General features: G+C 30.1%; 2 protein-coding genes across 2 annotated transcripts; one reads left to right on the top strand and one right to left on the bottom strand.

The window, feature by feature from the left end:
• Positions 1-2,045: 2,045 nt before the first annotated feature.
• LOC124543676 lies at positions 2,046-4,350 on the top strand. Its single transcript, XM_047121939.1, has 3 exons — positions 2,046-2,996; positions 3,204-3,496; positions 4,159-4,350. Exons 1-3 carry the CDS (start codon positions 2,219-2,221, stop codon positions 4,297-4,299), a joined length of 1,212 nt encoding a protein of 403 aa, XP_046977895.1. The 5' UTR covers positions 2,046-2,218; the 3' UTR covers positions 4,300-4,350.
• A 573-nt stretch (positions 4,351-4,923) lies between these two features.
• LOC124543962 (probable E3 SUMO-protein ligase RNF212) lies at positions 4,924-14,196 on the bottom strand. Its single transcript, XM_047122302.1, has 8 exons — positions 14,015-14,196; positions 13,828-13,892; positions 13,640-13,759; positions 12,153-12,282; positions 8,486-8,595; positions 8,059-8,133; positions 6,933-6,997; positions 4,924-5,150 (listed from the first exon to the last, which is right to left on the bottom strand). Exons 1-8 carry the CDS (start codon positions 14,118-14,120, stop codon positions 5,069-5,071), a joined length of 753 nt encoding a protein of 250 aa, XP_046978258.1. The 5' UTR covers positions 14,121-14,196; the 3' UTR covers positions 4,924-5,068.
• Between the last annotated feature and the right edge of the window lie 290 nt (positions 14,197-14,486).

Below are 14,486 nucleotides of genomic sequence, written 5' to 3'. Positions count from 1 at the left end.
TTTTTTTACATATATGTTGGATTATTAATAACAATCAGCAATAATTTACTTACACAAAACGCTAACTTATTTATTTTAAAATGCAATTTACATACACAGGCTTTTATTTTTCATGCTTAATATAACAATTAATACGAATAAAATAATATGTAAATGAAGTTAAAATGTTTAATACTCTATAAAGATAATTTTAACTGTATATCACAAATAATTTAAATAAATTCTAGTGAAGCGTCGAAACTAGAGGATGAAAGTTGGACAAACGAATAGCTTGAAAGGTAAAGTAGGTAGTACAATAATATGGCGAATGAAGAGGTATTTCTAAAAGTAAATTCTCTTCAGAACAAAGATCACGACCGTGCGACACGAATTTACTTAAAATAACATTTACATAAAATCAGTTAACATTTAGGACAAAGAATATTACTTACAAAAATAATATAACTAAAAAATATATTACATTTATCTGACTTTCAATTCAATACTTAGTTTAATGCCTTTTAGTTGTGCCTATTTAACTTTAACAATTCTACAGAAATGTTGACTTCAGTATAGCACAGAAAAGTAAAGGAAAATATAGTTTGTAGATGTCTCGCAACTGGCAACTCTCGGTTTGAGCAGGTTAGGAGATTACTTCAACAAAGTCCAGTCAAGTTCCAATTTCGACGATCGAGAAACATGTGCTAGATTTTCATCAGACACATACCCTTTTCTCACGATTTTTCGCCAGTTATCAAATTAATAATAAACAGTTATTAAGTACTTACAAGTTCGGTGGTCGCCCTTGCCACTTGGCCGAGTTTGAACTTATAATCTTCGCCTAAGATTACCTTTTGTAACTTTTTCTATTTTCTACTGGCTACTTCAGCTACTTGCATAGCATATATATATCGATAAAACGATGTTAAATTCTAAAATGTAATTATAGTGAATTGGTTCCTAAAAGCACCTTCGCCTGTTGAAATAAATTAGTTATTATTGCAAGTAACTTATTGCCGACAAACTGAGCCAGGCGCCAGCTTGTAAAGTATGCACGAATGCTCCAGTTTCATTAGTGTAAGTGAATAAATAAAATGTTATTACAGAAAGGAGATAACAACTACATTACGTTTTTTTTATAACATCGGTAGGCGTATAGAAAATGAGTTTAGATGAAGTTTCTTAATTTCAGACAACCCATGCGCCTCCAACCTTGGAAATTAAGATGTCCCTTGACAATAATAAGTATTACAATAACTAGCCAGACGAGCACAAAGCCCTAACACCAAGTATAAAATTATAATTTTTGAAATCTACTTATATACTTCATGTTGAAAATAAACCAATCTTGTATTAGTGTATTGTGAATTTATTATCCTTATTAGTTTTTGTAGATACTTCTTGAGTCAATCTTTTTCAAACTTATTTATAATATATCAATAAATATTATATTTTGGTCACATTTTAGCTTTAGTTTCAAAAGAATTCAAGTACGGATCTAAGAATTTGTATATTATATCACGTCTTTGAACCTTTTTCTTCAAAGAATAAATTTAGGTGAATCGGTAACACAAATAATAATATTTGGACAGTAACCTTTACTAAAGCCCTCGACATATATTTTAGCGTAACAAAACAATGTCGTGAAATCGCTAGATTTAAAACAAGGTTAAAACATAGAGAAATTTAATGCTCATTTATTTACTAATTAATTACTTTGTTAATAATGATGATTTAATCTTTGGTTTCCTTTTAAACACTGCAATGTATTTTGAAGTCAAAGACACAATTTTTATTGAAGCATAAAATCTAAGATACCTGGCGTGTGGCGTGTAACAGTTAAGCCAATAACTTTTGATTTCATAGGTACGCGAGAGAATAAAACTTGTATGAATTAATCGAAATAATATTTATTACTGAACAACAGTAGTATGTTTAATAATCTTCTAGAAAACGTATGACCCATAAAGAGTTGCGTAAACCAATGCCCCACTGCTGCCTCTACTGAACTGGAAAGCAAGGTCTCCGGTAAAGTTATTGTATTTGACAGTAGCGTTCTCATTACAGGCAGTTAAGACAATAACTCAGGAAGGAAACGATCAAGCTCTCATACCGCGTTAAAACTATCGCGGCACAAAGCAACCACTTCGTTCCACCGAATTTAACATGACTATAAATAAACGCTGCAATAGCAATATAATATTAGTCGATTGCAGTCGGTGACAATTACATCAGTAAAATGTTGACATCAGTTTTCACTCTCATGCTTGCGCTAGCAGCAACGCAAGCGATCAAAGTCGAATTATCGGAAGAAAAAACTCCGTACGATTATGTGAAAGAACGTTTGGATGCTATAGGAACTGATCCAAAATTTGGAGTACCATTATCAAGCTCATATGAAGTGGAAGAAAGTGAAGATTATCCAGAAGAAATTAAAGGAGCAGCTTCGAATGTTTTAAATACAGTAACTGGAGTTGGTGGAATAGGATTAGGCCAAGGATTAGGTTTCAATGGAATAAACGGGCTTGGTGGAATCGGAATCGGTCAAGGCTTAGGTTCCGGTTTGGGTATAGGACTTGGTGGCTTAGGAGTTGGTGCAGGTGGAGGCTTAGGTGGAATCCAAGGAAATGTACTTGGAGGGATTGGTGCTGGTGGAGTTGGAATAGGTAACGGTATAGGACTTATCAACCCAGGCTTGGGCGGCATTGGAGTCGGTGGAATTGGTCTAGGAAATGGACTTCTATATCATCCTTTATTAGGAAGCCAAGTTGGAGGTGGATATGTTGACAAAAATGCGTATGATGCTGCTCAAAAAAAAGGAGCTGATGAAAATATTGAAAAAATTGAAAAGAAAGCTGGAGAAGAAGCTAAGCATGGTCAAGAAGGATTCCAACAAGCTGCTGCTGCCGCTAAGGCTGAAAAGGGGGAGTCAAGTTTTTATAAAGACGAGGAGGCGAAAAAGAAGGCAGCTGGGGATGAGAAATTTTACCAAGGTGGCCAAAAGGTTGATAAGCAGGGTACGTGATAAAAAGAACAATTTGTTTTTTTTTTATTATGATGTTATCAATTTTTAAGAATTCAGTAATCAGTAAGTAGTAAGGTATTTTATTCACTCTACATAAATATAGATTTATGAGTAGTGAATAAATACTTTAAAAATAATCTTAAAAACGAAGATTTATTTTAGGTGAGCTAGGACTATATTGTTTTTTCAAAAATTACAGGTGCTAATGAAGAGCAATTGAAAAAAGCAAAAAGTCACAAAAAAGGACACGTGAACAAAGGATTTAAGTCATCGAGCAGCAAAAACGAAGAAGAGAAATCTGAAAGTTTCTATGATGAGGCTCATGACGAGTCTGATCACAAGGTGTCTGGACACAACGCTGGGTCGTTTGGTGAGAATTCGCAGCAAGGATTCAAGGGAGCGCACGAGGAAAAGGTTTTGGACGCAAACTCACAAGGAAAGGAGGGACATCATGTGTCTGAACAAAAGGTTGACGACGCCAAAGCAAATAAGGTAAACAAATATATTTTATTTACTTAATAGAGTACACATTTGCATTTACAATCATTTAACGAACCTATTACGAACATATTTATGCATTATTCTTCAAATGAACTACCACGTAATCAAGCATATTTTAAAAGTTAGTGCCCAGATAATGTGTCAAAAAATATTTCTATTTCTTAACGTGAAATATTAGTTATTTATAAAATAAACAAAGCCTAATTTGAAAATGATCGTTATTTGATAATTTCATTATTACTAAAAAATAATAAAACTTAACGGTTTTTATTATTCGGGCATTATAAAGCATTTTTAAATGTCATAAAGAAAGAGAACTTCAATATATTTTTAGTTCAATTTCGTGGCACGGTAAATCTGATAGATTGGCTGATGAATTATGCAAAGTTATATTTTTATTATTTGTTAATATGAAAAATTAAGAATACTTACCGAAACCGCAATTAAGATCGAGGTAAATCAAAAACGAGGCCGGTGTTAAATTTCCTTCCAAAAAAAATTAAAAATCACAAAACAAGTCAAATTGAAAGACTATTTTTTTAAACGGCTAATTACAATTACATATTGTTTATTTATCTATTCAATGTTAGCAGTTCTTTCTACTATAACTAACGCATTTACTTAAAAATAATATAAACTTATTTATTTTTTAGGGTGAATTCTTGCAAAAGGGCTTCAAAGAGGGCTCGGAATTGTTGGAAAAATTCAACAATTTGGGCGCTCAAGCCGTTCACGGACATCAAGAAGCTAGCGGGGGCTACCAACAGAATAAAGGAATTCTACCGATCCATTAAGAATTATCTTATAACATGACCGTTCAATATTACAAATGACAATAAAATACACATACCTCAATATCAATTTGTTTTTATTATACTAAGTACCAACGTAAAATAGACAACACATTACAATACGCGATGAACTCATAAAAAAGAAAACTTAAACTTTACAGAAAACATCTTTATTTTGATATTATTATAGTGACCTGTAACCACTATACCCGTTTTATCTGTCGTTACTTTCATTTACTAGCTTATAATTTGAGTTTTATGGTTATTGTAAGGATGAGTCCTTAAGATCTTAGTAATTTATTCGTATATAAATCTTTACCGACTTAATTTTTATGCCACAAAAAATATTTGTTTTTAAACAATATATTAGTACTTGTGATGACCGCGATTAATAATACTAAGTGAATATTTATAGGCGATAGCATTGAGAGCATTTTAACATAACTGATATTAAATTTGCTAGATATTAGTTAAACGAGATATTCTTTCATCAATAAGGTTCTTAGGCCTTTTCGTATGTTGATATTAAAAGGAAAATTTAAAAAAAGCCATTAATCGTTACTTTTTCCATCAATAAAATCCTGCATTAAAGTAACGCAATATTTTTACGAAAATAAAAAATAAATAGAATTTATTACAGTTTTAATCACTGGAAAAATAATGACATGCTAAAGTAATCGAATGGATACGTAACAACAAGATATACATATATAAATATGACTTAAATGAAATTGAGGATTTATTAAAGAACATTGTTCTATCCATAGTCATCTCAGTCCAACACAACTTGAGATTTATTCCACGGTGTACAAGATAGATAACCAGACTCGATACTCAGTTGACTTGAAAATGACCTAAAATAATTAAAATTACAGCAGTAGTATAGACTAATTGATTTTAATTTTAAAACACAGTTCATTATTATTGGGCAACTCATAAAGATCAATCAAAAGTTTTTAAACGTCAACAGTTTGGAATAATTTTAACGCATTACAATGATTTTTTCTTCAAAATTATTATTACAAAATGTTGCCATCATTAAATTTAACGTGATTGTATTTTTGAGTAATATTATAAAAACGATATTATATATAGAATAAATTATAGTAGATAGAATAGATTAATTTACTGAAATAATATAATATATGAAATACATCTAATCTCGAGTTTTTAAATACAAGTGCACCGAATTGTGCACTTGTTACTGAGCCGCTTTCGTAACATTAAGCAAAACACGCATTTATTAACCAACTCCATTGCATCTTGTAGCAACTGGCGGCTTTTGAGTATTTTTTTTATTTTAGACCGACCGTAATTTCGTTTAAGAACTTTGTATCTTGACGTGTAATGTAGACTGTCTTACGATAGTGAGATATTGATCCATTGTGCGTTAAAATTTATCTCAATATCACTGAAATGAGTTCAGTGAAGTTCGGGTTTAAGAACTTTATTTAAAGAATTTACATTCACTTAAAACAATAATACAATTATAAAAATTTTGTTGGGTACTTCGACAATTCGTACGGTACACTCGATGCATAGAAACATAGAACTGTTGCAACTGGAAGTGTTAACATACCTTTATATAATGTTAAAAAATATTTGATATGTAATATATTGTACAGTAATTTATTAACATACTTTCTGTAAATATCTATATTAGTTTAAGGTTCCTAAATATAATTTTGGACATATATTTTTATTTATTAAATAATTTAACTTAGAATGTTATGATTACTAGTAATGTAGGATTTAAGTATTTTTTTAAAATTAGCCATCGTTTTTGCGTCTTTTATATTTTTGGGTAGAGAGTTATACAATTTAGCACCTTCATACATAATGCACTTTTTACCGTATTCAGTACGCGGCTTAAATAAGCTAATGTCATTTGCTGATCGTAATGTAATTTTTTGCTCTTCGTGTTTTTTAGTAAATTTTATTTGAGTGTGTATTTCGTTGTTTAATATTTTTCGTATTAGTACGCAATTAAAATATATATATGATTGGTGGATGCTCATGATTTGGGTTTCCTTATAGATTTTTTGCGTTGGTGTTCCACTACAAATCCGGCTATTCCTCTCAAACACCACTTATTTTACTCTCATCCAAATGCCACAAAGACTTCGAAGCGTACTTATATTCAACAAAGCGACTGTTTATACTATATAACTTTTTTTAATATTTGTAAACCGTACAATGATTAAGCACTATCGCCTGTGATATACACGTTAAACATAATTTAATATGCGATGTTTATCGAAACAGTGTATGTTTCTTTTGCAAATTTATCTTTGTACTAATACAAATTTATCTCATGTACATTAAAAAAACTGAATTAATAAATAAAAAATATATACCATAAGATGCAATTCGTTTTAGTGTATACTATTATGATACAAAATCACTTCGCATAAATTTAAACCATTAAAGTGACAAGCCTGAATTCTATCTATATTAATATTTAAAATATGAAAATAACTCTGTGTTGCTAAGCCGAATTTCATGAAATTTTCTATGAATCAAATATTACGTAACAAGATAGGGCTCTTAATATTTTAATAATTCGCAATAGCTTCGCAGGCTTGACGACTACGCTATGAAAATACCATCAGAGATTCTTTAAAAAGTTGCTGTACCCAACCGACTCTGGCGTTGGAGGCGTGAATACAGTTGAAGATATCTTGTTTGACGTATTTGACCTCTGTAAATATAAAAATGGAAATAACGTATCTACAATATTTGTCAGCATATGAATAGCGTTTATGTAATTTAATTAATAGTATAAATACCACTGAAAAATATATACGAGTGACGCACTGTTATGGATTTTGAAAGATTTGCAAAGAATTCTGCTTATAATCTTTTGAAAAAGATGTTTTTGATTAAACTTATCCTATTCTATTAAACTAATCCTTTTTATATCCGGACATATAAAAAAGTTGATAATATTAAAGAATAAAAAATAAAATTTAAGGGCTATGTGATTACTTAATGGAGAATGTAATTAATTCCTTTCTCTTTTTGTTAGATGCTCTGTATTTTAAAGTATTGTAGTAGAAATAATAAATTAAAATACTTACTACTGACTGTAATTACCCTGAGTGTATTTATCCAAAAAATATATATAATTATTATGAAAATAAAAAAAATATTTAAATCGTCTTTGCAAAATATTATTTGATTTACTACTTGTTATGTCACCTTTTACCCAGTAATTTATCCAGAACATGAAGAGCTATATTTTATATTATATGTGAAAATATATCTATCGAATTCTTTTACGCAACAATAAAGTATCAAATCGGTGTTGTTTTTTCATAGATATTATGGACTGAAGAAATAGCTACACATTCATAGTTGCCCTTGTTACTCACCAGTCACGAAAGCCTTAGGCAAAGCTGGAGGTAAAAGCTAGATTTAAATATTCATAAGTAGCAAACTCTTAATACTTATATTAATATGAATATGAAATAAATAAATAGTAGTTATATTAAATTAATGCATTAACAATTTTCATCATTTTTTGCTATAGCTACTAGCTATTGACGATATTTAGACTTATTATATTCAAGATATACGTTCGATACATGCAAAATCATGTTTTCCTCAATTTTTGAATAATTTAATTATGATCGAATTTCGACAACTGAGCGAGTCCATTATTATAATTTGAACATATATTTTTTATACATATACAACCTCAATTCAGAAGAATTACTAATAATTCAATAATTATGAGATTTTAATAAAAATATGACTTACCTGACTCGCGCTGAAGCTTGCCGTCCGTTGCTTGCTTATCCGCGTCGGGGTCAGGAGGTTGGACTGATACGGTTGCTGGGTCACATTCCACAAATATAACAGAAATAATTATCTTTGTTTGCAATATCTTATCATTATATTCTATTATGGGAATACCCTAAACCTTTTCGACATCAAGTAAATATTGTTTAATTAATTATATACTTAATAATTTCATTTTTCCTCATAGTATATTGATAAATAAAATATTAAGATAGTAATTAGTAGATTACATACATATGTACATGAAATGTAACACGCAAAATATTAGATACAAATTAAATGTTTTATGCGTAATACGACATCTTTTAGTTCAAAGTAGTACAAATATTGTTACAAAACCGGATCTATTGTAAAAAAATAATGTGAAAAATGTTTTAAACCTTACATTATACGGAGTGCTTTTAGCGTTTCTCTTATATGTAGGCGTGGTCTGAATGAAGGTTGGGGACAAATTACTGCCGGGCGATATGGGCACGCTGAATGGAGACATTTGCTCTAAAATTGATCATTTTTTTTATATGAATATCTACTTTACTTTCCTTATCCCCTGGACCATTCATTTATTACTTAAGACTATTTTCGCTAGTTTCTCACCCACTTTCATTTTATTATAAAAAAAAAATAAGCCGACCGCCTCCAGCTTTTTATGATTTATTACGGAAAAATCTAAAGTAAAAATGAATACACGTTTGGTTTATTTTAATTTTTATTTTTCAGAGTAACAATTTTTATAAATGTTTATTTGTAAATTCAAAGCTTCTAAAGGTACGCATAGAACCTCAGCAATCGCGCGGTTTTTCGCGTTTTTTTCAAATTTAAGGTAAGAATTATCGAAACTCCTTCCCACCCATCATTCTTTGTCAGAAAACAAAAGACATCATCGACCCCCTCCCTCCTTAATCGTTTTACGTAATAAATAAATGGTCCCTAATGGCAATATTTAAGTAACAAAAGTGCTTAACAAAATAATAAGTTTTAAGCACTTCAATCGATTTCGAACTTTACCCTAAGTCGTAGTTATTTGAGAAGTCTTAATCGAAATGATTTCGATTATAGAGAGATAAAATACCCCTAAACTGTTATGATCTTGCCAAACCATGATTTATGATCGTCTTTGTCTGATGGAAAATATCGAGTGTATCAATCAAACTCAAAAGTATTCTGACGGCAAAATATTAGGTTTGTGCCAATAATCTAAATCTCACATTACATAACCCAAACCCGATTTTAGTATCGATTTTCAGTTTTCAAATCGAGTTACTGTTAAAAAATTGAACATTTAAACAGCCTGTATACACCGTGTCACTTGATTGGAGGATTTGGTTTAGTACTTTTTCTACCACGCTAACACAGGCGGCTAATATTAATTTTCCACCGATTTCATGATGTTTCCCTTTACCTCCGAATATGAGATTAATTATGAACCCAAATAAAGCAAATGAATGTTGTGAACTAAAAATCACTAAAGGAAAACATATTTTCTATAAACAAAATATCGATATAAATTCATGAAAACATCGCTGTACTATAACGTATTACGAAAATATTGCATCGGTTAAAGTTAATTATAAAATACCATTTGGTTAGTTAAAATTTTAATTAAATAACGTTGAATATTTAATAGATGATCCATTAGCGCTTTTTGTTGGTCGCTTTGGGGCGAGTGAATAAAGATGAGGAGCAGATTACACCGTCCAGGATGGAATGAGAACGTTCATATAGAGTAAATCTCATTTTAAAAATACTAACAGCCTGATGCCCGACATACCTCTTTAGTTTAAAATTTGGGTGTTACATTGTAGAATAGTAATAAACAGTAAATAGTCTCCATTAAATTGTACAGTCAGTGTTAGAAAAGGTTCGTAACCTTAAGATCTATTATCGTGTGGTCAGTATGAGCGATAATATACTTTACCGATCGAGAATATATGACACTGACAGACATATTTTTACAATTCAGTAGAAGATATCATATCTAATTTAAATTTGTAATGACTTATTACACCATTAAAAGGATTTCATTTTGATATAAAACTAGACGTAGTCCAAAGACTACACTATTTTGAAGCAAGTTATCATACTATGTAAGTTTAATTTTAAATGCAGTTGTCAGTTTTGTGCTTCAGTTTCAAAAGATACTTAGAGTGTACGACTTGATAAAGGAATGAATTTGAAAAGTGTCGAAAATTTTCTTACTCTGACTATACATATACATATATTTTAACTTTTGATAACGATCGGTCAATCGTTGTCAACATCTAGTAGTTTCAAACGAAAACGAAAAGCAATTTTTGTATTGACGAACTACAAGCTAACTAGAAATAGAGTTTTGTAAAACTATCGCTCTGATCGCTCTCGCCTTATTACTGCTCCGAGTATAATTACAAATATTTTTATTTATAACAGGGAACAAAAATAGAGGTAGAAATACTGAAATTATATCGAAGGACGATGCATAAAAAGGGGACAGAAAAATGCAGATCATTTATAAAATTGGAACATAACCGAGCTTAAGAAACAAACTCTGCTTACATTAATTAAAACATATTTTACATTCACAATCAATTTTCAGAAGAACGTAATACTCAAGGCCGATAACTTCCAAGCATTGCTAGTAATTACATTTTAAGGGCATCCTCGGACGACGAACTAAATGAGATTATCTTCATCAGACGAGAACATTAGGGATTAAGGGACAGAAATATTCTCTGAATTTTCGGCTTTCATCAAATATAATGAAATCTCTTTGACTTACAAAGTATGGCATCATTATAGAAGCTTATAAAATGATAGAAAGTAATACAAAAGGAATGATTCATATTTAATATCGCATAAAAAGTACATATAAAAATTTAAGGAGACTTCATATTATTCTGCTTGTTTTCGTTCTTATTCTATGTATAAACGCATTCATCGCTCAATCGATTCAGTAAAAACTTCGTACAGTTGTTGTTAAAAAACGTTGGAAGGGATAATTTAAAAATAAAAAAGGACTACTACACTGCCGGGTACGAACTAAATCTTTATTAAAGTAGAAAGAAGCGGAAATAGAGAGACAGTGGCCCGTGAAGGTAAGAGAAGGGGAGCGGTGGAAGAGGAGTTAGAAAGAGGGAGAAAGATTTATGCAATGTGATTTATGCGAACAAGGTTATGAAATTTTATTAGTATAGATGTTTGCAAAAACTTTAAAAAGACAATTTTTGGGTTTTGCAGGTAGCATGTTCACGTACCCATGCAAAGTAATACGTGTTATTACCATAGCTTTACTCAAAGTTAGTGACATTGAATTGACAACAGTGCAAGAATAGAATATTTTGTAGTCGACACGAGTTATACGACATCAAATGAATGAAAAATGCTCTATGAAATAAAACCACCACATACTTCACGTTATTCAATATTTTGTAAGATGACACGCCCTTTAGAGGATAAATCGTGATTACAGTCTGTGGTTTTGCTTTGTTTATGACAAATTTTTAAGTCTGTCTTCATTTTTTGTAAAATATTAGTTTTTAAATAAAATGAAGAAATTAATAATTAACAAAATCGATAATTACGTATCGATTTGGTTAATTTCTAAATTTTACCAAAAAAAATTAGGTTTACATACATAATATATTAATGAATGAATATAACAACCCAGACATAAAAATCAAGACGCAATTATAATCCAAAAACTTTTGAAAAATTCTCTTTCGAAGTTTGTGTAAGATATTGCTAATCTGTCATTTTTTTTTCGAGAGAGAATTGGCATGAGATTCCTCGTCACTACATCATTCATTAAAATCGGAGTATCTTTAAGCGAATTAATTAGTAATCCATTACTTAATGTATGATGTAACCACATCACATTTAAATGTTTTACTGGTACCATGTCGAATGACTGACCAACAATACCATATACGATCAATATTTTTTTGTTGTCTGTAATAATAATAATTAAAACGCTTGCTACTTTGCTACCACTACATATATTATTTAAGATTTTCTTGCGTAGGAATTTTGTGAATAATACATAAACAGCGTAAAACATAATTAAAGTGTATATTTACTCGGTTGACCGGCAAGCTGATTTTCTAATTTCTTAACAATCTTCTGATACTCCTTAAGCTGTTTGTGTTGCGTTTGACAAAGCTCAGTCATGCGTTTTAATTCACTTCTAGCTTTGTAAAATTTTTTCGTCTGTAATGTCAAATATTTCAAAAGAAAGTATACTAAATCTGCAATATTTGATATCTGAACTTGTAAGACGAAGTAAGAAGAGTTAGTTACAGTAACTAATACTATAAATGAGTCCATTTATCTGCATAAACGACCACGAACAACAACCAATCAGCGATAGATACAAAAAATGACAAAGACACCTGTAGACATACGTGGCCGAAGTCGCGTATGAGACCTAAGTATATTATTATCTTTACGCACATATTCATGTATCAAAATTAGAGTTATAGAAAAACAATACATGATGGAATAGCGATTTATCTTTACGTAAATGTCGAGAACAACGGCATGAAAATTCGGTTAAAAAAGATTATCATTAAAATTACAATTTGTACACGAGCGTTTTCCTTGATATCGCAGAATTTAATGAGGGTGGATCGCATTAGAAAATTCAAGTAGAAGGGTTGTTAATTGGATGAAGTTAATTAAGTTTTGAGGTAGCAACCGGGAATTTATTTACCTGGACTGAATCACGTGGCGTATTACTGAGTCACACTTACGCTATCGTGGTTCGGGTTGAAAAGTCATATTATTAAATATCATACTGTCTCGACATAAATCCATGCTATAGTTGGAAATGAAGATGTTCATATGATTCAAAATTTTACAAATATTTTAAGTATCGGTAACGCCATTGCACCGAAATAATTAGGAATTCTATAACGTTCTTTTAATATTCGGGCTTAATCATTAGCGAGACTCGATCGATTATATAATCGAAACTATAATGCATTAACGGAAGTTCCTTACAGAGAAAATAATATATTATAATATGTTTTTCAGACAAAATTATGTAGTATAGATATATTCAAAAAATAAGTTCCAAAGATTAAGAAAGAGAACAAGAAGCCGACGGCGACGCGAAAAACGTCCTTATATTATAGCATAAGTACATACATACCAAAATTATACTGTATTATATTAAGGTTTATTATTTAAAGTTCTACTCAGCAGGTAAATAATGCTTTTTTTGCATTAAATATTCTTAATATTCAAATAATAATTATTGACGTTAACAGATTCCGCCAACTTGATGGTTAATTGATCAAGACTGGAAGCAATTTGTTAATAACAAGGAATGAAGTAAATTAAATAAGTGGACTTTATTAACCTCGTTGAGCTACGGATTAAATAAGCACTTTAACAAAGATCTAAAACATCGTGAATCGATTCTTTTTGTATTAATTTATCATAGGATGCCTTGAATCTTTGATAATAAAAAACGTTATATGTAGTGATAAACCTAATCACTAAATCCAATTTTTTTAATTGATGTACATATTACTATAATAAATAAATATTTTAGAAATTTTACCGATTGCAATAAATATGATAATAATCGACGTCTATGCTGCCTTTGAAATTGTAGAACTTCGGAACACTTTTTAATCAATTCTTCGGGATCTGTAAAATAATCTTGGATTTCTTGATTCATCTGGCGAGTAAAAAGGAGGATTTTGAAATACCATAACTTATTTTTAAATGAATTTCGTGAATACTTACGTCCGGAACTAATTTCATAATAGAGCACGGCACTCGGCAAACGAGACAAGTACCTTCTTTTAAACCTAAAAGCAAATATATAGCATATTTAATGTTTAAAAATCTCGCGGAACATAAAATAACTACCTTTTATTTAAAAAAAAAACTAATATTCATCATTTTCATTATGTGGTAAAACGAAACACACCATTGTTAAGGCAATTGTTGCAAAACATGTGACCACATGACGTCAAATGAAGAGTAACACCAGGCTCCAATTGATTGAAACAATTATTACAGTGAATCCAATCCATTTTATATTAAAATTAAAAAACTTCTTTTATTATTAAAATCCATGAACGCAAATCATTATTATTCGACTATTCCTTAACCTCTATTGATTTTTGACATTTATCCGCCATTTTGAATTTATTAAGTAATTAGGTTCTTTATAATGTAAAAGTACGTAATAAAAAAATTTGACTTTGTTTAATTAAAGAAAATTTTAATTAAAAAATTGTAACAATGTAGTAAATACAATAATAGAAAATTATTATATATACCCAACATGTTGTTTCCCCTAATTTTTTATTATCTTATTGGCCAAATTTTGTATTTTAATTCAAATCAGATAAAAACGTAACAATTTTTTTTTTGGTAACAGAATTGTTTTTAATAAA

Source organism: Vanessa cardui, chromosome 3, assembly GCF_905220365.1.
Source record: "Vanessa cardui chromosome 3, ilVanCard2.1, whole genome shotgun sequence".
In the NCBI taxonomy this organism is placed as follows: domain Eukaryota; kingdom Metazoa; phylum Arthropoda; class Insecta; order Lepidoptera; family Nymphalidae; genus Vanessa; species Vanessa cardui.
The sequence above is the reverse complement of the archived record's forward strand: the minus strand, read 5'-3'. Positions and strand labels throughout refer to the sequence as shown.